Genomic DNA, 25,999 nt, shown 5'->3' with positions numbered 1-25,999 from the left:
GCATTAAGAATGTCGTAAGTCAACCCGTCGTGGCCCGGGGCTGTCGACTTGCCATGTTTGACGGCAAGAAGGAGTTCATCGTGGGTAATGGGGACACATGTGTCATCCAGAAGTGTGAAAAAAGTGTAGAAGTGTAGAAAAAGCAATAGGAGATAGAAAAAGAGAAAACAGAAGGCAAAGAAAGTTGCGGAAATTGACAGAGAAGGAAGGGGAGCAGCACAGACAGGAATGGGAGACGGCATATAGCAGTTATAGGAAGGTGCAGAAGGCGACACAGATCTTAATTAATAAGAAGATTGCTGATTGGGAGAGACTGCAGGCAGAGAAACTAAACAATCTACCCCGAGGAGAGAGAGAAAAAGAAGGGTGGAAAAGACTGAAGAGGAACCTAGGAGGGAAAGAGGTAGATCAGAGGGTGATACTGAAAACAGAGGGCAGGGAGACTGGAACAGAGGAAGAAATAAGGTCAGTAATAGAAAAGTACTGGAGTAAGGTAATCAAGATAGATACAGGGGATAGAGGAATAGAGAACATGGTGATCTACAGTGACAGAAAGGAAATGGAGGAGGTGGGAATAGAAATAGGGGAGGTAGAGCGAGCACTGAAAATGTTGAAGAATGGGTAGGCGGCAGGAACAGATGACATTATCGGAGAATTCCTTAAGTATGGAGGAGATGCAGTCAAGAAGGTTATTTTTAATATCTGCAAGGAGGTTCTGGAGGAAGGGGAGGTACCACAGGACTGGAAAAAGAGCAGGGTAACTCTAATACATAAAGGAGGGGGAAAGGATAAAGCAGAGATAGGAAATTATAGGCCAATAGCTATCATGAACACCATGGCAAAGGTGTTTGGAATAGTAATAAACGAAAAGCTTAAGAACTGGATAGAGACGCAAAAGGTGCTTGGAGAGGAACAGAGTGGATTTAGGAAAGGCAGAGGAGGGCTGGAAAATATATTTACCTTAAAAGAGATTATTGAAAGGAACAAGTTGAAGAAGAAGGAGTTATACCTAGTATTCATAGATCTTGAAAAGGCGTACGACACAGTGAACAGAGAAAAGCTCATTAGACTGCTAGGACATGTAGGTGTAGATGACAAGATAGTAAATATAATACAGAGCCTATATGAGGGAAATGAAGTGCAGTTCACGTTAGGAGACGCCACTACTGGGTGGTTAGAAAATAATGTAGGAGCCAGACAAGGCTGTGTGATGTCCCCGACGCTTTTCAACATGTACCTCGAGGAGCTGATAGTGAGAATCAGGAAAGCCGGGAAAGGAGTAGAGATAGGAGGAGAGAAGTTAGGGTGCCTGGCTTACGCTGATGATGTAGTGTTGATGGCGGAGAGGAAAGAGGAGATGGAGGAGATCCTGCACATAGCTCAGGCATATGGGAGGGAGTGGGACCTGAAATTTAGTGAAAGAAAATGTAAGGTTATGGAGTTTGGTAGTGGAGGCAGTAACCAATGGGTACTAGGAAACAACGTGCTGGAGGTAGTCGATAAATATATGTACTTAGGAATGGAGGTTAGCAAGGAAGGCATAGAATGGGAGAAACAGAGGAAAGTGAATGAAGGGAAGGCAAGGAGGATGTCAGGGATGATAATAAATGGAGGCAATAGAGTAGTAAACAAATATGATGTAGGGCGAAGTCTGTGGAAAGGAGTAGGTGTACCATATTGCCTCTATGGATCAGAGATAACACACTACAGAGAAGGGGACATCGCACAGCTAGAAAAGGTTCAGAACACAGTAGGCCGGTGGGGATTAGGAGCCCCTAGGAGCACAGCGGTAGAGGCCGTCAGAGGAGATATGGGATGGAGTACGTTCAAGGAAAGAATTGTAAAGGGCAAGTTAGGCTTCCTTAAGAAAATTGAAAAGAGTAGTGAGGAGAGATGGGCAAAGAAATTACTGCAAGAAAGTGGAAACAAGTCCACCTGGGGGAAAGAGTTAGAGAGGTGGAAAAGGAGAGAACACCTGAGGGAAGAGTGGAATGAAATGGAGATCAGGGATGTGAAGAAGGCAGTAGAAAGGAACGGACAAGTCAAATGGCAGGAAGGAATGAGTGGCAAGTCAACGCTAAAATGGTACAGCAGGAAACAGAAACCAGAGGGAGTACACTGGCATGTAGGAGACTGGGGGAGCAAACTATTGTTTAAAGCAAGAACAGGAACCCTGGAGGTAAACGTCAGGAACAGGGACGGGGGAAACCAGGACTGTAGCTGTAGGACGGGGCACCAGGTCTCGAACCACGTTCCCGCCCAGTCCCACCCGATAACCCGCCCAAAACCCGCCAATGTAACCTCTAGAAACCGCCCAAAAGGAGCCCAAATTTTTTTAATAATATATACAGGAATACTTACGCGACAAAGGCAGACAATGGACACGTACTTTATTGAGATCTAGATAATAATATGCACAGAGTAAATATTCATAATTATACGGTGAAAAGGAAAAATTATGGCACTATATTTGGGTATCTACCTAGCTCTGCCAGCCGGGATGCAAAAAGCAAATTGCACGTTTGAGGCTGCCAAGTTACGGCCGCCCTACCTTGCATATTCTATATTTTAAATACCAAAGGAAGCTTAAAACTCCTCGAAAGTTACTAATAAATGAATGTCCATTTACTGACGTAATTTCGCGTAGTTTTAGGCTTCCTTTGGTGTTTAATAAATAAAATATGCAAGTACGTGTGGCGGCCGTATCTTGGCAACCTTAAACATGCAATTTGCTTTTTGCATTCCACCCCAGCTGGCAGGCTGGGCTACACAGCTACACAGTCCTATGCATCAATATCAATATAGTCACTGTTATCATTAGCCTTATCTACACAGTAAATGTCTTGGGTAAACAGAGACAGCATTTCTTGTGAGGGAGTGAACTTATGGCAACAGATGCCATTTCTCTGCATGAATGCGCGGACATGCAGGGTGTTCTCTAAACTTGTTTGCTGCATCCTGTTTCTGAGCTTACTTTTAACCAGGTTCATTTGTGAAAATACTCTCTCTACTGAAGCATTACTAACAGGTATTGCTAAAAGTGACAAAGCAAATTTCCCAACCTCACTAAAATCTTTCTCTCCTGAAGCATCTGTGTGGCCGTATACTTCCATCCAAAACTTTTCTGCATCTAAAACAGAATCTCTAGGCCAACTGACAGTCCCCAGCCTCTGCCACTGCTCATCTAGCTTACTAATGTCTCCATTATACTTGGGAAGGAAAGACAGTTCCTGCAGCCTTGGTTTTCTTATCCCTAAAACTGTTTCCGGACTCAAAGCATCCATGCTTTGCAGAAGCTGTACATTCGAGGGCAACCTCATCTGTAGCTCTTTGAGAAGCTGCATGAGGAAGTCACGCCCGTGTTTCCTGATGGTGGTGACAATTCCAGGATCCAGGTTGCTCTGTCCCACTTCTATGTTGAACTGCACACCCATGTCCACTGCTTGCAAAGGCAGGTGGTTGCGGTCATCGTCCACCTGAAGAAATATATGTGCAAAGTCGAAGTAAAAAAGAATAGCAAATTAGATCGATAATGAGCATGATGATACTCTTAGAAGAAATATTAATTATAATATTGCTATAGTGTCATCACCATTAAGTTACTAGCAAATTATTTAACTCACATCAAAATTTATCACAGCCTGCTGTGAAGAAAAGGTCCTCGGCATCATGAGTCGAATGAGGACGGATTGATAAAGGGATATCAGCTCTGCAAGTAGTTTGCTGACATTGCACTGATCAGCCTCGAACATCTTGTTCACTCTGTTCACCTGAGACACAATAGGGTTCAGGAACGCCAAGAACGCCTTGTTCGCTGGATCTTTGTACATTTGATACAACAGGTCGGCAGCATAGTCTTCGTGCTTGGAAATCTGAAAAGAGATTTTGCGCAATATAAGTATCTTATTTACTAAATACATGCAGTGAGAGAGATCTAAATGCATTCACATATTTTTTTATCATGCTATAAAACTTACCTCAAAATGAAGTTTCAGTTCGTCATACTGATGCAGGATCCTCGACAGGCATGGAGCAATTGCAAGCCATCGTGTATCACACAGCTGCAGAATCTTGAGAGGCTGTTCTCCCACGTTGATTGTAGAGTATAGGTTTGCATACTTTTGTTGGCGGAGAACACTACTAGAGAAATATCTGTAGGTTTGTGACAGCATATACTCAAGGTGGGAGGGCAACTTTTTCATTGCATATGAAGTGCATAGTTGTAAAGAGTGACATATGCACTTAATGTGTGTTACATGCGGGTTTACTTCCCGCAATTTTGAGATCACTGAGTTATGTGCTCCTGACATTGTGTTACAGCCATCTGTTCCCAGGCCAATGCATTTCTTGACGTCCAGCTTCATATGTTTTTCCAAGAACTCAAGTAAGGCTGTTGTAACAGCCTCAGCAGTACCTCTCTCGAGTTCAACCAGTCCTGCGAATGATGTTACAATTCTTTTCTTCTCGTAGCTTGGGTAGCGCACTACAATACACAGCTTCTTTTTCATAGTGTTATCAGTGCTTTCATCAATGATTAGCGAATAGTCACTGTCACCGATGTCCCGACGTAAATCACTGAACATGCTGGGTCCCAGCACCTTGTTCTAAGTGCCGTGCATTTTGTCCTATGTAGGGACAGATCTTTGCATGAAATGTCTTTAACAAGCTCACCCAGGTGATCAACAGTCCTGATGCTCGAGTGGCAAGCAATATGCGCTGCTAATTTAAGTTCCGAGGCTTTCACGGCGTTGCTGGCCTTTATTTTGGATATTCCAGACTGGAATAAGGTCCTCATGTTTGAGAACGGGGTGGCATTTTTCTTGTGTTTTCTGTTTTACTGTGATTCACCAGGTCAGCGTGATGAGCTCTCACTGTAGTCTTGCAAAATTTACAAGCTGCATGTTTCTCGTCACCCGGAACACTTAAGATCCATTCTTTGAGCCCATCTTCTTTCTCCACTCCTTGTTATATTTCTTACTGTACTTTGCCCACTTGCTCATTATCACTGAGGAACGCGTGAACGCCTACACAGTAAAGTATTCGCACTTCAAAAAGCAAGCAGGAAGCAGCTCACGACTTTCAGTATGGGAGACGACAAAGGACTGACTTCAGGCTTCAGCACACAGTGCTGCTGCTGCTGGTGCTGCACCCTCTTAATGCTTTAATAATAGGCAGGGCCTAGCCTCTAGGGTCAAGGACGGCCTTAATGAGGTCCTGCGCCCTCGCGATAATCCCCCTGGGGAGATCCGCGAGGTCACACCCATCACCCTGTGGCTTAGGGCAGCTGCCAGCTGGTCTGACTCCCTGACCCCCGAGTTAGCATGTAAGAAAACAATATGTTAGTATTTTTTGACATAACAAGCCCAAAACCCAGCCCAACAGAGCCAAAAAGAGCCCAAAAACCGCCAACCCGCCAACACCAAAAATTTCACGCACAATTCGTTGAAAAACAGCCCAATTGGGCGGGAAAACCGCGGACCTGGCACCTAATAGTGGAATGCAGCAACTATGAGAGGCAGAGAGGGGAGTTGGTGGCAGGAGTAGTGATGGTAATAGGCGGAGAGGAGTGGGCTAGGAGACTAGAGGAGGAAAACGGGGCGATCTGCACGGTGTTGGGGCTGTATGGAGACAAAAAGGAAACGGAAAGAAGAATGGTAAAGTTGGCAAAAGTGTTCCTCGCGCAGTGCTGGGAAAAAAGGGCACAAATGTCTGAATAAGTGAATATAAGTGGCTTTATTTCAGGTTAGAAAATTACTTAAGGAGGGGGAAACAAACTGGAGGAAGTGAGCGAGTGGAGAACTCTAAGAATGATAAGAGAAGTGGTAGAAATGCTAAAAGAGAAAGTTATAAACAAGCCATTGATCATTGGCCTGACAAAGAGGTGGGGAAAGGAGAGAACAAGATACGAAGAACAGAGACAGTGGATAAACAAGAAACTGATAGAGAAACAAGAGGACTGGAGCTGTGATGGCCTACAACTGTGGGAGGGAATGCCTTGGGGAGAAGTGTGGGGAAGGGACGGCATTCACCTCTCCTACCTGGGAAAAAGGTGGATGGGGTGGAACATTGTGGAATGGGCCCAGCAGAGGGAAGGAATGAGAGGAAGAGTGAGATAGGAGAAGGCGCAGAAAGGACAGATGCTATTGGCCTTCATTAATACAAGGGGTTGGAACGAAGGAAAATGGAGAACTGTATTGAAGGAAGGAGAGGAGTATGATGTCGTTGGAGTAGGAGAGACAGGTTGGCACAATAGCATCAAATGGGAAGAAGGAGGATGGACATGCATAGGAAAAGGAAGGAAGGTTGGAGAAAAGAAAGGTGGCGGCGTGGGAGAAATAATGAAGGAGAAAGAAGGCAGGAGTATGTCAGAAGTGCAGTAATGCAAAGAAATGGAAAACTGGCTGACCCATGGAAAAGGAGATATTATCACGGTAAAAATCAAGGATGTGAAAGAAGTGTGGTGGATCACAGTGGTGTATATGGGAGTGGAGGGACCAGAAAACTATGAAGAAAACAAGAAACTATTTGATCTAATGACAGAAATCGGCATGGAAATAGGCAAGGAGAAGTGGGTGATTATGGGAGATCTAAACGGACACATTGGGCTCAATAATGAGAGGACTAACATAAATGGGATGACGATCCTGGATTTTGCAGAAAATAGAAAATTAAGAATTAAAAACTGGGAACTGGAAAACACTATTACATGGAGAGACAGAGGTGCAGAGTCAGCCATAGATTACATTTTAGTGAATGAAGAAGTGATGAAAAAGAAGTGCTTGATCTGGAAAAATGAAGAAATTGACATCTCAGACCATGTGCTGATAGGGGTAACCTGTGGTGAAGGGAAGAAAGAAAGGGGAGAAAAAAAGACCCGATGGAGAGAAAAGTGGAATTTATCAGAAGCTGACTGGGAGACATATAGCAGGAGACTGGATGAACAAATGCAGGGATGCAGAGAGAAAGGGGAGGCAACAATAACCCAGTGGGAACAAAGAATAAAAAGAACAATACTAAAAGAAGCAAAGAAAAATGTTGGAAACAAAAGATTCAAAGAAGGGAAGACAAGGCTAAAAGGATGGTGGGACAAAGAGGTGGAAGTAGCATGGAGCACCAGGAAAAAAGAGAACAGGAAGCAGAGAGACCTGAGCAAAATGATGACGAAGCAAGGGGAGCAGCACAGACAAAAATGGCAAGAGGCATGGGACACCTATAAGAAGGAGAAAAAGAAAACACAGATACTGATGAGTAAGAAGATAGCAGTATGGGAGGAGGAGCAGGCTCAGAAACTAAACGAGATGCCTCCAAGAGAAAGAGAGAAAGAGGGATGGAAAAGACTGCGGAGGAACCTGAGAGGTAGAGAAACGAACCAGGAAGTGAAGCTGAGGATAGAGGGAAAAGAAACCAGCAATGATGAAGAGATAAGAACGGCAATAGAGGGATACTGGAGGGGCATAGTGCAGACCAACACTGAGGAAGACCAAACGGGAGATCCAACAATATACAGTGACAAAAAAGAAATGGGAGGTGTTACAGTTGAACTAAAGGATGTGGAAAAAGCACTAAAAGGTATAAAGAATGGAAAAGCAGGCGGAGCGGATGGAGTGCTCGGTGAATTTATAAAATATGGAGGAGAAAGACTCAAACATATCCTGCATGAAATGTTCCAAATAATACTGGAGGAGGGTGAGATCCCACAAGACTGGAAAAGAAGCAGAGTAACACTGATTCACAAAGGAGGAGGGAAACCTAAGGAGGAAATAGAAAATTATAGGCCCATTTCAGTCATGAACATCATGGCAAAGATATTTGGAAAAATCTTGAATGAAAAACTGAAAATGTGGGCAGAGGAATCCAAGGCGTGGGGAGAAGAACAGAGTGGATTCAGAGAAGGAAGAGGAGGGCTGGAAAATGTGTTGGTTCTTAAAGAAATAATAAACAGAAATAAGAAGCAAGGAAAAGAGCTGTACCTGATATTTATAGATATTGAAAAGGCATATGACACAGTGGACAGAAGCAAGCTAATGAAATTGTTAAAGCACATTGGAATAGATAGCAAAGTGGCAGAGGTGATAAAGGAGATGTACAATGAAAATATGCTAAAATTCACTTTGGGAGACACCACCACGGACTGGATGGAGAACAATGTCGGAGTGAGACAGGGATGTGTGATGTCACCAACATTGTTTAACTTTTATGTAGAAGAACTCCTGGTGAAAATAAGAAAATCAGAAAAGGAGTAGGAGTAGGAGACAGAAAACTTGGGTGCTTAGCTTACGCAGATGACATTGTACTCATGGCAGAAAACAAGGCAGATATGGAGGAGCTACTGAGGATTACCAACGAGTATGGGAGGGAGTGGAAGATGAAATTCAGTGCCAGGAAATGTAAGGCCATAGAATTTAACAACAATGCCAATAGCCAGTGGGTCCTGGGAAACATCATAATAGAGGGAGTGGAGAAGTACACATACTTGGGATTGGAAGTCAGCAAAGAAGGAGTAGGAGGAGAGAAACCAAGGAAAATAAACGAAGGAAAAGCCAGGAGGATGGTGGGCATGATCATGAACGCAGGCAGCAGGACTATTAATAAATACGAGGTAGGCAGGAGTATGTGGAAAGGGATAGTGCCATACTGCCTGTACGGGTCAGAAATAACAGAGTACAGGGAAGGTGACCTGGCAAGGTTAGAAAAGGTGCAGAACACCATGGGCAGATGGGGACTGGGTGCTCCTAGATGCACAGCCGTAGAGGCCTTAAGGGGAGAAATGGGATGGAGTACATTTAAGGAGAGAATTATAAAGGGCAAGATGGGATTTATGAAGAAAATCGAAGGACTAAGTGAAGAAAGATGGGTAAAAAAGGTGATAACAGAGGACAGAACAACATCCTCAGGGAAAAAGAAATAGCTAGATGGAAGAGGAGAAAATCTTGAAAATGAGTGGAACAGAATGAGGGTTAAGGACATCAAGAAATGCATTGCCACCAATGGCCTGGAAAAATGGCAAGCAGGAGCAGCAGAAAAGTCGACTTTAAAATGGTACAAGAGAAAACAAAAGCCTGAAAGAGAAAATTGGTACCGGGGAGACTGGGGGAGTAAGCTGCTGTTCAAGGCAAGGTCTGGAACTCTAGAAGTAAAGGGGAGAAGCAGAGACGAGCAGGACCAAAACTGTAGCTTGTGTATAGGGGAAAAGGAAACAATAGAGCGCCTGATAGTGGCCTGTGACAGGTATGAAGAGGAGAGGCAAAGGCTATTGGCTTCAGTAGTGGAAATTATTGGGATAGAGGAGGCATAGCAGATTGGAGGAGGAAGACGGAGGAGTACCGTGTTAGGACTATATGGCAGTAAGGAGGAAGCAGTGAAATTAATACCTCACACAAAAATTTTCTTGGCATGTGTTTGGAAAAAAAGATCTGAACAGTAAAAGTGGAGTGAAAAGTGTACTAGTGGAAAATAGCAAAGCACATAGGCAAATAAATCTGGAAAAGAAAAGGACAGAAAACCTAAGTTTCAGGATGAAGTGCTTAAGAAAGTGATGTATACTGAAAAGTGTGTAGAAGTGAAAAAGAAGAAAAGCGGAACGAAAGAAGGAGGACCTAAGAAGCGATACAAAGCGGCACAGGTCAAAAGAAGAAGAAGAAGAAGAAGAAGAAGAGCAAACAAGTCCCCTGTGACATCAAGATCAAGGTCGAGGTCCGCCGCGTGCCCTGAAGTGCCCTGGCAGTGTTTCTCGTGGAGGAGGAGGAGCCCCTCGGCGTGCAGGCCCCCAGGGTGAGTGTGCGGGTGGTGGAGGGCCAGGGTGTGGACGGGCTACACTTGGGACAGGAAGGAGGGGAGGGCCAGGGTGTGGACAGGCTACACTTGGGACAGGAAGGAGGGAGGGCCAGGGTGTGGACGGCTACACTTGGGACAGGAAGGAGGGAGGCCAGGGTGTGGACGGGCTACACTTAGGACAGGAAGGAGGGGAGGCCAGGTGTGGACGGGCTCCAGTTGGGAGAGGAGGTGGGGGAGGGCCAGGGTGTGGACGGGCTACACTTGGGACAGGAAGGAGGGGAGGGCCAGGGTGTGGACGGGCTACACTTAGGACAGGAAGGAGGGGAGGGCCAGGGTGTGGACGGGCTACACTTAGGACAGGAAGGAGGGAGGGCCAGGGTGTGGACGGGCCACACTTGGGACAGGAAGGAGGGGAGGCCAGGGTGTGGACGGCTACACTTGGGACAGGAAGGAGGGGAGGGCCAGGTGTGGACAGGCTACACTTGGGACAGGAAGGAGGGAGGGCCAGGTGTGGACGGGCTACACTTAGGACAGGAAGGAGGGGCCAGGGTGTGGACAGGCTACACTTGGGACAGGAAGGAGGGAGGCCAGGGTGTGGACGGGCTACACTTAGGACAGGAAGGAGGGGAGGGCCAGGGTGTGGACAGGTTACACTTGGGACAGGAAGGAGGGGAGGCCAGGTGTGGACGGGCTACACTTGGGACAGGAAGGAGGGAGGCCAGGGTGTGGACGGGCTACACTTGGGACAGGAAGGAGGGAGGGCCAGGTGTGGACAGGCTACACTTGGGACAGGAAGGAGGGGAGGGCCAGGGTGTGGACAGGCTACACTTGGGACAGGAAGGAGGGAGGGCCAGGGTGTGGACGGCCACACTTGGGACAGGAAGGAGGGGAGGCCAGGGTGTGGACGGGCCACACTTGGGACAGGAAGGAGGGGAGGCCAGGTGTGGACGGGCCACACTTAGGACAGGAAGGAGGGGAGGGCCAGGTGTGGACGGCCACACTTGGGACAGGAAGGAGGGGAGGGCCAGGTGTGGACGGCCACACTTGGGACAGGAAGGAGGAGGGCCAGGGTGTGGACGGCTACACTTGGGACAGGAAGGAGAGGAGGGCCAGGTTGTGGACGGGCTACACTTAGGACAGGAAGGAGGGAGGGCCAGGGTGTGGACGGGCTACACTTGGGACAGGAAGGAGGGAGGCCAGGGTGTGGACGGCCACTTGGGACAGGAAGGAGGGAGGGCCAGGGTGTGGACGGGCTACTTGGGACAGGAAGGAGGGAGGCCAGGGTGTGGACGGGCTACACTTAGGACAGGAAGGAGGGGAGGGCCAGGGTGTGGACGGGCTACACTTGGGACAGGAAGGAGTGGAGGGCCAGGGTGTGGACGGGCTACACTTAGGACAGGAAGGAGGGGAGGGCCAGGGTGTGGACAGGTTACACTTGGGACAGGAAGGAGGGGAGGGCCAGGGTGTGGACGGCTACACTTGGGACAGGAAGGGGAGGGCCAGGGTGTGGATGGGCTACACTTGGGATGGGAAGGAGGGAGGCCAGGTGTGGACGGCTACACTTGGGACAGGAAGGACGGGAGGGCCAGGGTGAGGACCGGCTACACTTGGGACAGGAAGGACGGGAGGGCCAGGGTGTGGACAGGCCACACTTGGGACAGAAAAGAGGGAGGGCCAGGGTGTGGACGGCTACACTTGGGACAGGAAGGACGGGAGGGCCAGGGTGTGGACAGGCTACACTTGGGACAGGAAGGAGGGGAGGGCCAGGGTGTGGACGGGCTACACTTGGGACAGGAAGGAGGGGAGGGCCAGGTGTGGATGGGCTACACTTGGGATGGGAAGGAGGGAGGCCAGGTGTGGACGGGCCACACTTGGGACAGGAAGGAGGGAGGGCCAGGTGTGGACAGGCTACACTTGGGACAGGAAGGAGGGGAGGGCCAGGGTGTGGACGGGCTACACTTGGGACAGGAAGGAGGGGAGGGCCAGGGTGTGGACGGGCTACACTTGGGACAGGAAGGAGGGGAGGGCCAGGGTGTGGACGGGCTACACTTGGGACAGGAAGAACACAAAGGAACACAAAGGAACACAAAGGAAGAACAAACAACAGCAGACCTGCTGGTCCTTACGAGGTTGTTTGTGACAAGCTACACTAACTATCTAATCAAAGGTGGAAGATGAAGGACAGCAAAGGCGAAGGCTCCTGCCCCCCCCCCCCACCCCCCAGCCAAAGCTGGCAGGAAAGGAAAAAGAACCATGCAGCATGGAAAAACTGCATGGAATTTATGTAGGAAAGAGGAAAGAACTACCATTACTGCTACCACTAACCGGGCGATAAAAGCGGACAAGGACACCAGTATTCGAAAGAACTTAACGTTATTACGACAATGAGTAATATCTTAGTTGCTGGTTGGATTCAAAACACTTGTCTAATCTATTCTTGAAGGCCGTAACTGTTGTACTATCAACGACATCACAAGGTAGAGAGTTCCAAACATTAACAACTCGATTGAAGAAGAAGTGTTTAGCTTCGTGCGACGAGAATCTTTTACCACTTATCTTCAAATTGTGATTTCTTCTTGTTCTATTTGATCGATCAATTGTAAAGTAATCTTCCGCATTAATATCACTGAATCCTTTAAACATTTTAAACACTTCTATTAGATCGCCTCGCATTCTTCGTTTTGATAGGCTGAATAAATTTACTTCTTTAAGCCTTTGTTCATATGACAAATTTCTCAACCTAGGAATCATCTTTGTTACTCTTCGTTGGACCCGTTCCAACTTTTCTATGTCTTTTCTGTAGTAGGGAGACCAAAACTGTACACAGTACTCTAGACGGGATCGAACCAACGAATTATACAGTTTTAATATTACTTTTTCCGATTTATTATTAAAGACTCGTCCGATGAAGCCAACCAATTTATTTGCAGTTTTAACTACCTCTGAACAATGCTGACCGGGCTTTAAATCGCTTGATATAGTGATTCCAAGATCCTTTTCTTTACTTACTGCAGAAAGTTGTTGGCCATTCATTACGTACCGAACGCGATTGTTATTTTTTCCGATGTGCAACACTTTACATTTCTCAACGTTAAATTTCATTTGCCATTGATTGGCCCAACGTGCAAGTCGATCTATATCTGATTGTAAAGCTTCTTCGTCGAGTATCGCAGTTACTTTACTAGCAATTTTTGTGTCATCAGCAAATTTTGATACTTTGCAAGTGAGCCCATCATCGATATCATTAACATATATTAAGAAGAGCATGGGGCCAAGCACTGATCCTTGAGGTACGCCGCTTTTGACATCGAGCCAGTTAGATGTAACACCGTTTAGAACTACTCTCTGTTTCCGCTCAGAGAGCCAGTCCGCAAGCCAATTGTGAATGTTACCCGAGATACCGTGCGCCAGTAGTTTGCTGAGCAATCGTTGGTGGGGGACCTTATCAAATGCCTTTTGAAAATCCAGATATATGATATCTACTGATCTGCTTTCATCGAACACCTCAAAAATATAGTGAAAAAAATCAAGTAAGTTAGTCAAACACGAACGTTTACTACGGAAGCCATGTTGCGAATTATTTATTATATTATTTTCTTCGAAGAATTTCACCATATTGTCGCGAATGATAGTCTCCATTAACTTACAGACAATAGATGTCAGGCTAATTGGTCGATAGTTTCCAGGATGAGACTTGTCCCCCTTTTTGAAAATTGGTGTGACATTTGCTAGTTTCCAATCCGACGGAACTTTTCCAGCTGTTAAAGATTTATTGAATATGATGGAGAGCGGTTTACAAATTTGATGTTTGATTTCTTTTAAGACCCTAGGGGTAATTTTGTCTGGACCAGGAGCTTTGCTTACTTTAATCTTTTCAATTGTGCGTAAAATGTCACTTTCTACGATGAGCACGCCACTTAACATCTTTTCGGTCCTTCTAACCTCCGGCGGTTGAGGTGATAAACAATCTTCGTCGGTAAATACGGATGCGAAAAAGTTATTTAGGATTGTAGCCATTTCATTTTCATCGTTCGTGTGGTTACCATTTTCATTAGCAAGCGGTCCGATACCACAAGTGAGTGACTTTTTATTATTTACATAGCTGAAAAATTCTTTAGGATTAGATTTACTTGTTTCCGCTATATATTCTTCAAGATTTTTCTTGCTTCGTTTTATTAATTTCTTGGTTTCGCGGCGAATTCTGTCCAACTCTAGTTTGTCAGCCTCGCTCTGAGATGATATGTACCTATTGTATACGCGTTTTTTAAGAGATAGGCTATTTTGAATTTCGTTATTCCACCATTTGGGTTTCTTCTTAGAAGCTGAACGTCTGTTACGATAGGGTACGCATATGCTTATGGCATTGTTCAATATTGTGGTGAAGGCCCCCCAAGATTTATCAATATCTGTTTCCGCCGTGATTTCAGTCCAGTCAGAATTATTTAGAATTGATCGGAGTCTTGCAAAATTCGCTCTGATAATCAGGCACCTTTTCTTTACTAGGAGTTACTTTACTTTCTTTCATATTGATGCTGAATGTGATTGTTCGGTGATCGCTAGAACTAAAAATTGGACCAACATTTACTTCGTTAACTAGATCAGCTGTCGTTGAAAAGATAAGGTCAAGTATATTATTTTCCCGAGTCGGTTCTTGAACGTGTTGATGTAAATCACTTTCTAGTAAATTTGTGTACAGGTCGAGCCCTGTATGACAGTTCAACGGTTCACCCCATCTTTTCACTGGCAAGTTAAAGTCCCCAACAATTACTGCCTCGCAACTGCTACTTGTTTCTAATAATAATTCACTTAATGCGTGGTCGATATCAAGAGTCTGCCTTGGCGGTCTGTAGATAAGTCCAATTACTATTTTACGAGATTTATTTTTAATTTCAATGAAGACCGTGTCTACATTGGTTATAATATCTGTTTTCACGGATACTGGATGGAGAGAGTTGTGGATATAAAAGATAACGCCTCCACCCTGTCTGTTCTTTCATGACTAAAAATGGTATAACCCGGTAATCTATATTCCGCAATGAAATCTCTATTTGAAGTGTCTATCCAAGATTCTGTGACCTGATGATGTGATAATGATTTGTAGCTGCGAGGACTTCTAAGTCTTCAAATTTGTTACGTAGGCTACGAGCGTTTACATAGCAAGCTTTAATGTGATTCGAGTCGGGAGTTTTTCGGGTTGAGTGCACCCTTACGGTGGAGCTGCTGGTGTTCTCGCCTCCGCGTTTTTTGGCTTTCGAAGAGCCACTTGGTCACAGAGCAGCCTCCCGAAACGGGCTGCTCCAACAGGGTTTAAGTGAATGCCATCAGGAAGGAACAAGTCCGAATCGTAGTAAAAATTGTTCCACAAGTTAGCGAACTGGACGTTTTCTTGTGAGCAAAGGGACTGAAGTCTGTTGTTTGTGCTGAAGGCCTTACTGTAAAAGCTAGATTCGGCACCGACCCTCGGGAGGATTCCTGAGATTATGATGTTACTGGCATCCGTTTTACGTTTATACTGCTTGATCATGCGGCGGTATTTCTCAAGCAGTTCCTCAGAAAGGGTTGTCTTTACGTCATTTGTCCCCGCGTGAATGACAAAGAGGGTGTTTCGGTCGGCATTTCTCGTGACATCATCGCACGCTGCGGTGATGTCGTCCAGTCTGGCACCTGGATAGCAGTAACGTTTTCTGCGGCCGTTTGATGAACGACCACAGAACTCAACCAGCTGGCCACGCACCATGGAGTCCCCAACTAGGCGAGTCTCGAACTCATCCTCCATGGTGTCTGCCAGCACCTGGAACCTATTGAAGGTAGTTTGGTTGCCTGCTTCGGTTTGGCTCCATTCCTTACAGGTTGGAACCCGACATCCTGTGAAGCAGGAAGAGGAGCGTTAAGTGGGGCAGGCTGGAAGTTGTCCTGTGAGGCAGGCTGGGAGTTAGCCTGTGAAGCAGGCTGGGGGTTAGCCTGTGAGGCAGGCTGGGGGTCAGCCTGTGAGGCAGGCTGGAGGTTCTTCTGTGAGGCAGGGGGTTAGCCTGTGCGGCAGGCTGGGGTTTAGCCTGTGAGGCCGGCTGGGGTTAGCCTGTGAGGCAGGCTGGGGGTTATCCTGTGAGGCAGGCTGGGAGTCAACCTGTGAGGCAGGTAACACGTCCTCCCGTGAAGCAGGAGGGTCGTCTGGAGAGGGCACAGTCTCAGTGGAAGGCCTCTCCACCATCGATGGTGGAGTCACTGCCACATTTGTTAAAACAAATTCCTGAAGGGCTACAAATTTCTTTTCAAGATCATTGTGCTTGACTTTCCACTCAGTCACAGCCTTCTGTAGATGTAATCTTTGAACGCAGAGGCGGCAAGTTTTACTCAGCTGGAAGAACTGAGCTGCAAAACGTCCGGGACAGACGTCACACTTAAGGTTCGAAGGCATTGTTAGAATTTTAAGCGAGTTAACAGTTTGGGCAAATATTAAAAGCGCTTTCGAAATACTTTAAATTGTGACCATAAATTGAATTGTATAAAAATTGTGCATGGAAATTAGATACTGCTGTGTTAGATGCCTCCAACACTGGGAGTTCGCTCCCACAGGGTCTTGAAAACGCCTCAAAGACCAATCGCTTGTCCTGAGCCTCGGTCACGAGAGAGACTTTCACAACCCGGCGCTTTTCAGCCGGGCCAGGGTGTGGACGGGCTACACTTGGGACAGGAAGGAGGGGAGGGCCAGGGTGTGGACGGGCTACACTTGGGACAGGAAGGAGGGGAGGGCCAGGGTGTGGACGGGCTACACTTGGGACAGGAAGGAGGGGAGGGCCAGGGTGTGGACGGGCTACACTTGGGACAGGAAGAAGTGGAGGGCCAGGGTGTGGACGGGCTACACTTGGGACAGGAAGGAGGGGAGGGCCAGGGTGTGGACGGGCTACACTTGGGACAGGAAGGAGGGAGGGCCAGGGTGTGGACGGCTACACTTGGGACATGAAGGAGGAGGGGCCTGGGTGTGGACGGGCTACACTTGGGACAGGAAGGAGGGGAGGGCCAGGGTGTGGACGGGCTACACCTGGGACAGGAAGGAGGGGAGGGCCAGGGTGTGGACGGGCTACACTTGGGACAGGAAGGAGCGGAGGGCCAGGGTGTGGAGGGGCTGTACTTGGGACAGGAAGGAGGGGAGGGCCAGGGTGTGGAGGGGCTGTAATTGGGACAGGAAGGAGCGGAGGGCCCGGGTGTGGACGGGCTACACTTGGGACAGGAAGGAGGGGAGGGCCAGGGTGTGGAGGGCCTGTACTTGGGACAGGAAGGAGGGGAGGGCCAGGGTGTGGACGGGCTACACTTGGGACAGGAAGGAGCGGAGGGCCAGGGTGTGGACAGGCTGTACTTGGGACAGGAAGGAGGGGAGGGCCAGGGTGTGGACGGGCTGTATTTGGGACAGGAAGGAGGGGAGGGCCAGGGTGTGGACGGGCTGTACTTGGGACAGGAAGGAGGGGAGGGCCAGGGTGTGGACGGGCTGTAATTGGGACAGGAAGGAGGGGAGGGCCAGGGTGTGGACGGGCTGTATTTGGGACAGGAAGGAGGGGAGGGCCAGGGTGTGGACGGGCTGTACTTGGGACAGGAAGGACCCAGCAAACATGGTTATGCCGGGCCTGCATCTTGCCAGTGCTGGCAAGTCATCATAAACCAAATCGGTTTTGAATCAGTAAGCCATCACGTAGTAATGGGCCCAACAGCGGGCCATTTACTTGCCGATATATGTTTGCACCCCGGGCCTGAATCAGTTAAGCTGCGGGCCAGAAACAGATCTATATTGGCATTCCGTAACCATACTGCAGCCAATACTGGGCCTATGCAGCCTTCTATTAATACCAATGCCGGCCCAATTCTGAGCTGGTTGCAGGCCAACATGGACCAACTGTTTATTACCACCCCTTTGCAGCTGTGATTTTCCTTTTGTTTTCTCAAAGCTTCATCTCATTGACTGTATGTCATCAGAAGAAGACATTATGAAGTAACAGACGCTGTTCCTCATTACCGTTGTTTTCTAATGACATACACAGTCAATGAGATGAAGCTTCAAGAAGGAAAATGGAAAATCACAGCTCCAAAGCGGGGTGGTATTGAGAACAGTTAAAATCACAATGAAATCCAGACAACAAATAACTGCAAACACAACACTGAAATGGGATTATCAAATCATATTATGCCAGTATTCTGGATTTTCAAGTGTTAGGGTTCTAACAGATGCTATAATTTGTCATCCATTTTCTTTGGATCATTTTAGATCTTTGATAATACAATAGTATCTTATTAAATAATGAGGCCAAAAAATGATCTATGTTGCATAGTAACTTTGACCACATTCAATAATGGTGGTTATATGACTGGACACATATTGCAAGCATCCATGAAAAATAAATGAATGCAAATTATAACATCCGTGAACCCAAAGATTGTCAGACCTAAGGATCGACATGAAAAAATGCAACTCAAATACAAAAATGTAATTTTGCTGCTTCATATCAAGCACTCAACCTTTCAACTTTGCTTGACATGGTGCTGTTTGACCTTGATATGTCTTACACTGGCAAGATTTAAGATTGGCAAAGTGTGAGCTAATTTACTGCTAGAATGTGTCATATAAGTGCTATAAATAAGACGATAATCATTATATGATGCAAAATATATTCTTTCCATAAGAAATCAAAAGCAAATCACAGCATCATGGTGAGATACATCTCTCCCTCTATACTATACAACAGGCAAATCACAGCATCATGGTGAGATACATCTCTCCCTCTATACTATGAAACAGACAAATCACAGCATCATGGTGAGATACATCTCTCCCTCTATACCAGGGGTCACCAAACTTTTTTCATAGAGGGCCGGATAACTGAAAGAATGACGAGTGCGGGCCGCATAATCATTCCGTTCAATACTTGCAAGCCAGAACGAAAGCTCTGGAAAAAAAGACTACAAACTTAGTTTAGCATTCCATGTTAATTATGGGTGAGTGGCGTGCAATGCAGAAAAAAAAAACAGACAACCAACATATTTATTTACTAAAAAGTTATCAAAGAAGGCAACGTTAGCAAAAAGGTAGCTACATCAGACATAGTGTGCACATGTTCGAATATCACAAACTAAGCAGCAAAAAAGGTTAGTGAGATTTGTGAAACTGATGTTTGGCTTTCAAGATATCAACAATGTTTGGTTTGGAATTGCTGCATCCAATCAAGAGAATTGCTTTCAAATGTTCATCAGTCAATCTCGTTCGATGTGTTGACTTCACATACTTCATTTTTGAAAATGTTTGCTCACAGACATAAGTTGTTCCAAACACTGATGCCATACCAGCGGCAAATTTCTTCAATTTTGGAAACTCAGCATCAGGTAAGCAGCGGTAAAATTCAACAAGTTTTCCTTCTCTGTGCTTCTCTTTCAACAAGTCATTTGCATGCAAATCAATGAGCTCCAACTGTAGTTCAACTGACACATCGTCAAGGTTACAACCAAACGGATTCTGGAACAGAAGAATATCACTCTCAATTCTGTCAAGATCTGAGAATCTCTCCAAAAAATGCTTCTTCAAGTCACGAATAATCTTTTTCGGAAAATCGAGGTTGACATCTTCAGCGACTGTAGCACAAAACTCTTTGAAACAGTGAAAATGAGAGAAGTTTTCCTTCCAGTTGTGCTTCAAACAATGACAGCTTTCTCCGAAATCCTTTGATGATTCTGTAGAGATCACAGACAAGGTTATCTTTTCCCTGAAGTTTCAGGTTCAGTTCATTCATATGGGATGTGATGTCGACCAAAAATGACAACTTTGACAGCCAGGTAGGATCTGACAGCTGTGGATCAGCTCTATCTTTTTCAGTGAGAAAACATCTATTTCGTTTCGGAGCTTAAAAAAACGAAACAAGACTTTACCGCAGCTGAGCCACCTCACTGCTGTGTGATAAGGCAAGTCACAGAAATCAGAATCAATTTCTTCAAGAAAAGCCTGGAACTGACGGTGATTGAGTGCATGTCCCCGAATGAAGTTCACAGCAGAAACGACTGGTTTCAGTACACAAGAAATATCTAAGGCTTTCCCACAGAGTGCTTGCTGATGTATGATGCAGTGTATGAACAGAGCGCCCGGAATTTGCAAATCTTCCAAATGAGTCCTGATCTGCCCCACCAGACCCTTCCTCACTCCAGCCATGTTTTTTCCTCCATCAACTGTAACACCTCGAAGCTGATTCCACTGAAGGTTATAGTCTTGCAAAGTTTTCTGCACTTCCGTGAAAATGTCTTTTCCAGTTGTTGTTCCATGCATGCTACAAACGGATGCCAACTCTTCCGTTATCTGAAAGTCTAAATTGACACCACGAATGAACACGAGAAGTTGTGACGTACTCGAGAGATCAGTAGACTCATCCAGCGCAAGAGAATACCACAAGAAGTTCCTAGCTTTCTCGCGTATCTGTAGCACTATGTTCTCTCCAAGTTCTTCTGTTCTCCGCACAACTGTACTTGCCGAAAGGCTGATACCTCCAAACAAATTGGCTTTCTCAGGACACAAGTCATTTGCTGCTTCCATCATGCACTCTTTGATGAAGTTGCCATCAGTAAACGGTTTTCCTCGCTCTGCCATCTTATGCACTATTTTGTAACTTGTATGAGTGACAGATTCATTTTCAGTAAACTTTCTCTTGAAGAGATTTCTTTGAGTTTCTAAACCACGTTTCATGGACTCATATTTCTCAGAGCGTAACTTTCCAGAAAACTTTGAATATGTTGATAGATGTTTTGTTTCATAGTGACGCCGAAGATTGTACTCTTTCAGAACGGCAATACTTTCGCTGCATACCACGCAAGTAGCTTTCTGGTCCTTCGAACTTTCCACAAAGAAGTACTTTACTCCCCATTCTTCATTGAAAGCACGACACTCGGCGTCCACTTTTCTTTTCTTAGTAGCCATAACGAAGGGTGAAAAGAACAGGATCTGAAAATGAAAGATACATTGAATTAGAAACATAATTAAATTCCTAAATATTAGAACACACTCCCTTGCACTCAGTTTGTTAACTGCACACCAAGATTAGTCATATTACGCTACTCTGAACACTTATCGATCACATATGTAAAGAATTTCAGCTTTATATTTGCATTTCGTGTATTCAAAGCTCCTCCATCTGTGTTTTTTTTCACAGGGACCAATCACAGTTCAAGATACCGCAGCCGCAACCAATGAGCGCGCAGCTAGAGAATCGTTGCCGACGTAAACATAGCCTATTCACCTGATTTACGTGTCCACAGTACAACCAACACAATGAAAAGGTGGAAATAAACTTATGAAGGTGTTTTAGCTACAAAATAATAATAATTTTTATTATTATAATAATAATGATATTTATAACAATAATCGTAGGATGGCAACAGTCTTTCATCGCCATGGCGCCGCCGCTGCTTGCCGAGAACTGACAAATTCCTACAGTTTTTACTGCTGTTATTGGTACGATTTATTGTGATTTATAACTTCGACATATTATATTATTTGAGTTCTACGCTAATGAGCAAAAATAATAGTACAGGGCGCAGGGCTACAGATAACCCGAACGCAGGGCTGTTCTCCGCAGGGAAGACATACGTTGTGACTTTTTTTACTGGACTTTTCTTTACACATCGGGCTTTCACCGCGTGATGGCCGACAACACAGCACATTTATTCCTCTCCTGAGTGCAGCACCATCCAAGGGCAGTGTAATGGTGCTGCCAACAGTCACTCGTTACTCTTACCTTCGCTGATTTTAGTCATTTGATGGCGATTCTTTGACGGCGCGGAGCTGCTGCCACTGTCCACGACACCACTGTAAACACACGCGGACCACTGCCGGGGACTGGGACTCGGGATACTAGAAATGCCGACATTGTACCGAATTCAGTAAAAAAAACTCTATTTTTATTTTGAGATTCAATACAAATACAAAGATCTCCTAGTATTCTAAACTTAATATTTAAATTTAAATTATATCACAACATCTCGTGTTCCATACGTTTTATCAAGCAAATTTAAGTACCGTCGGCGGGCCTGATGATCTGACGTCGCGGGCCGGATCCGGCCCGCGGGCCGTAGTTTGGTGACCCCTGCTCTATACTATACAACAGACAAATCACAGCATCATGGTGAGATACATCTCTCCCTCTATACTATGAAACAGACAAATCACAGCATCATGGTGAGATACATCTCTCCCTCTATACTATGAAACAGGCAAATCACAGCATCATGGTGAGATACATCTCTCCCTCTATACTATACAACAGACAAATCACAGCATCATGGTGAGATACATCTCTCCCTCTACACACACACACACACACACACACACACACACACACACACACACACACACACAGGATATGGAGAAGATTGATAGAGAAGACCTAGTGACGAAGGACGTTAAGTGGTAGAAGAGGGCATAGCAAGAAACTGAAAAAGACGACATTCAGAAAAGACAAAGAAACACACAGTTTTCCACATAGAAGTATAACAGCTTGAAATGAACTTCATGAGATTGTGTGCAAAAACAATACATGAATTTAAGACAAAGTTGGATAGAAAAAGATATAGACGGGATGACAGCATGAGGCTTGGAGGTTTTGTATTTTTTTGCCCAGTGCTTTATTTTGCTCTCCAGCAGCTTAAGAATGATTTAACTTGCTGTTAAATAATTGTTAGCTTAAGAACCTATAGCTATTTTGACTTCTGGTCTTTAGTTAGTGTAAAATATGTAAAGCATTTTTCCAGTTTATTTTGTTATCATTCATTGTTACACAACCTTTGGTAATCATTACCAAGGGGCCTCTAGATGCATAAACACAATAAAAAATAAAAAAAAGGATCAATTAAGTAAACTCAAAACAAGGGACAAGAAAGGAAGAAAAGGAAAACTTGAAATGGTTTCTTAATTTAATAACAAAAGAAATTATATTAATACAACAAAAATGAAAGTGAAATATTTACAAGTTCCAAAAGATAAGTCCAGTTACTACTTTAAGATAAAATAAGCACAACAGTAAAGTACGGTAAATAAATAAAATCACAAATATGAAGACACAAATAAATCCTACAACATAACACCTAACCCGCAGACACACACACACACTAAGTTACCGGGGAAATTCACATTATGTTGTACTTACACAAGACTAGAGAGGAGCGGTAGGGGAAGGGAGGGACCAAGGCACCTGGAATGCTGAAGTGAAGTGAAGGCAAGAGAAGGACTTTTTATACAATTCAAAAGAGGGAGGGAAAGAAACACAAAGGGGTGGAACAAAACCTTATTTTACACATAATTTAGGGCAGGGATTGGTCACAATTAGTGGGCGGAGAAGTGAGTGGACACGATGACAGGGTATGGGCAGTGTATGGAGGTCATTGTAGGTCACACCCAAACATGGATAGTTTTCTGTGAGTGGCTCAGGAGAAGGGTATGGGAGGAGTTAAGGAAAAAAGCAAAACAAACAAAACATTTTTTCTATGAACGGGTGAGGGGAGGGAGACTGGGATGGACGGAGCAGCTGCAGGACACGTGTTGTTGACATGATGCCGTAGGGCTAAAGGGTCACAACAAGACACAAGTTGAGACATAAATAGACGGAAACAAGATACTGGACACACAATGATATAGTTGTAGGACATACATACACACAGACAGACACAAGTAAATATCATAAAAATAGCATGGATCGCTACACGTAACATCATTCAAATAAAGTGTTAATAAAATTATTAATTTTACTTACCATAAGCTCTTTAAATTCTTGATCAGATGTCAGTCTTCCTTCAAGAGCATCAAATCCTGAAGTGTTTCAATTGGTAGTACATCATCAACAGCAGTAAAGTCATATTCCTGTGATGATGATGATACTGACTGCATTGTCAACAGCTGGTGTAGCATATCCTTCTGCGTTGCCATTAGTTGTTGAAGCAGTTTAGTTTGATCTTCCATGCGTGTCTCACATCTTGCTAAAGCAAGTAGAATAGTCTTCAATTCTCAAAGAAAAAGTTGCCATAGAAATTTCAGATTCAGATTTCTAAGTCACTAGAACAAGCAGAATAGTATGTAGAATAGTATGTAATGAAATATCACACAGTGATTTTGTTGTTAGTCAGCCTTTAACTCCAGACCATACCTTACCATGGTGGCTTAGTCCACATTGGTAAGCCCATGTATCTTGTGTAAAGTGCATGTTAAGGTTACTGTAGCGTTAGAATGGCTATAGATATAAGTGTAATCTGTAACCAGTGTGACCTATGTCTATCAGGTGCCTTAGGATATACTTGTGTACATGCCAGACTGTAATGTTAACATTACTGTAGTGCTGGAATGGCCGTGTGTAGATTTGATTTGTGACCAGTGTGATAAATTCAACTATGTCCATCAGTTCCTGGAATAGATTTGCATGCAATCATTCTGGTCTACAGGTACTCTGATTAGAGTGTATAGGTTCAGTAAGTCTTTTAAACAATGATGTCATGTATGAAGCTTGAAAAAATTCCAGTTTCACTACTATTTCACGAGAATTTTTTCATGAGGTATACTAATTGAATATCTAAATTACTTATATGAAACATGATAACCAATGTATACAAATTAAGCTTTTATCAATATTGCAAAAAAGTTAAAAGATAAATGTAAGATATTACAGTTACACCCAAAATGTTTATGCAAAGTTGGCAGCATCACTTACGGTCAGAATGCGTGTCTCTGTCAACCTTAGGGATGCAAAAAGCATTACTTCTTTGAAGAGATGGGAAACCAGAAACACGAGGGGGTTCTGGAATTGTGCTCGGGCTTGGCTGCATAGTTGATGTATCTCCAGATGAGTCAGAGCAGTCTGTGTCTTCATAAAGTGTTTTACGCTTCAATCTGTAATGATAAATCCTGAATAATAATTTCAACACCTTTGAATTAACATCCTATCAAAGGTGCAACTTCAAAGATTAACTAACTGCAATCCCCAACTTGTCTGTGATTGAATGTGTACCATAGGAAATCAGGGGACAGTATGAGCCTACATGAGGCCAAATAATACCTCAACAGGAAGAAAAATACTCACCCTAAAAGCCAAGTACTCACACTGGATAGGTAGGCCAACTTTCCCCAGGCATGACTTGGTCCTTGATAGCCTTTTGAGTTTTCTGGGAGTCTCTGTATGGAGGCCATCTACATTTTCTTTCATTTTTTGAAAGCCAAATGCTTGGAGCAACATCCACCTCTTGTGTTTCAACAAACACAACTACACAAAACTCTTTGGAAGTCATGCTGATTGATTGAATCACTGTGGCTGAAGGCTGTGAACAAGTGGAAAAGCAGCAAATGAATTTTGTGATAATTGTATCAGCAAATATTTTCTTTGGATTGGCATGTAAGAAGATATCTTCAAATCTTTTTGCAGTGTTTTAACTTTGTAAATTCCTAAATTTGCAGATGATAATGGGTAATGAAAAACAATTTCCTTAACCTGATATACTTGATATATTATACTTATATTATTAGGCTCACATTTATTTGAAATAATATTTTGAATGCATCCAATTTCATTGTTAATCATTACTCCTTGATCAGCAGGTGTGACTTTCAAACAGTATTTTTCCAAGTATAATTCCTTGTACTGCTGGCATACCATTTCATCAACTAAAGGGCCTTGTGCGTGAATCTTTTTCAGGACAGGATAGATATGTTCTTCCACATCCATACTTATATTTCTTTCTGAAATCCTATTGATAACTTGAGATAAAGGGAAGTTGGGTTTCCTCAAGAGATTTTTTATGACTCCCAAAAAGTTTTCAAATTCAAATGCCGAAAAACTATCAAGAGTACCATGTTTTGCGACATCATCAGGTAGATGCCACAAATTACGAACATTGTAAACAGCATATCTTTTCCCATATATCTGGATAAAGTGCTCAGTGAACTTGAGTAAATAGTCTTTTGCATACTCAACAGAATTTGGAATATCTTTTCTGGACAAGAGACTGACTGCACTGTACAGCAACATGAAATTGTTATATATGTTGATGTCAGTGGTATCTTTCAAAACCACAGGGCCTGTATATAGAAGAAAACTTCTTGACTCATTTGCTTTGAATCTATCAAGTTCATCTAGCGACCTTGGTTTACGGTTGAATTCCGCAGGCATGAATTTTGCTACATTGACCAGGTTTTTAGATATTAAGTTTTTCTTGTGAGCCTATC

At 44.4% G+C, this 25,999-nt stretch overlaps 2 protein-coding genes across 2 annotated transcripts; both read right to left on the bottom strand.

Moving 5' to 3' along the window:
* Window positions 1-2,247: 2,247 nt before the first annotated feature.
* On the bottom strand, window positions 2,248-4,598 carry LOC126987071 (SCAN domain-containing protein 3-like). Its single transcript, XM_050843732.1, has 3 exons — window positions 3,978-4,598; window positions 3,624-3,872; window positions 2,248-3,476 (listed from the first exon to the last, which is right to left on the bottom strand). Exons 1-3 carry the CDS (start codon window positions 4,581-4,583, stop codon window positions 2,784-2,786), a joined length of 1,548 nt encoding a protein of 515 aa, XP_050699689.1. The 5' UTR covers window positions 4,584-4,598; the 3' UTR covers window positions 2,248-2,783.
* Window positions 4,599-19,434: 14,836 nt separating this feature from the next.
* LOC126987388 (general transcription factor II-I repeat domain-containing protein 2-like) lies at window positions 19,435-21,888 on the bottom strand. Its single transcript, XM_050844373.1, has 2 exons — window positions 21,534-21,888; window positions 19,435-20,740 (listed from the first exon to the last, which is right to left on the bottom strand). Exon 2 carries the CDS (start codon window positions 20,714-20,716, stop codon window positions 19,541-19,543), a length of 1,176 nt encoding a protein of 391 aa, XP_050700330.1. The 5' UTR covers window positions 20,717-20,740; window positions 21,534-21,888; the 3' UTR covers window positions 19,435-19,540.
* Between the last annotated feature and the right edge of the window lie 4,111 nt (window positions 21,889-25,999).

The sequence above is a fragment of the Eriocheir sinensis genome, chromosome 64 (assembly GCF_024679095.1).
Source record: "Eriocheir sinensis breed Jianghai 21 chromosome 64, ASM2467909v1, whole genome shotgun sequence".
NCBI lineage: Eukaryota > Metazoa > Arthropoda > Malacostraca > Decapoda > Varunidae > Eriocheir > Eriocheir sinensis.
Note: the sequence above shows the minus strand (reverse complement) of the source record. Positions and strands in the feature narration are given on the sequence as shown.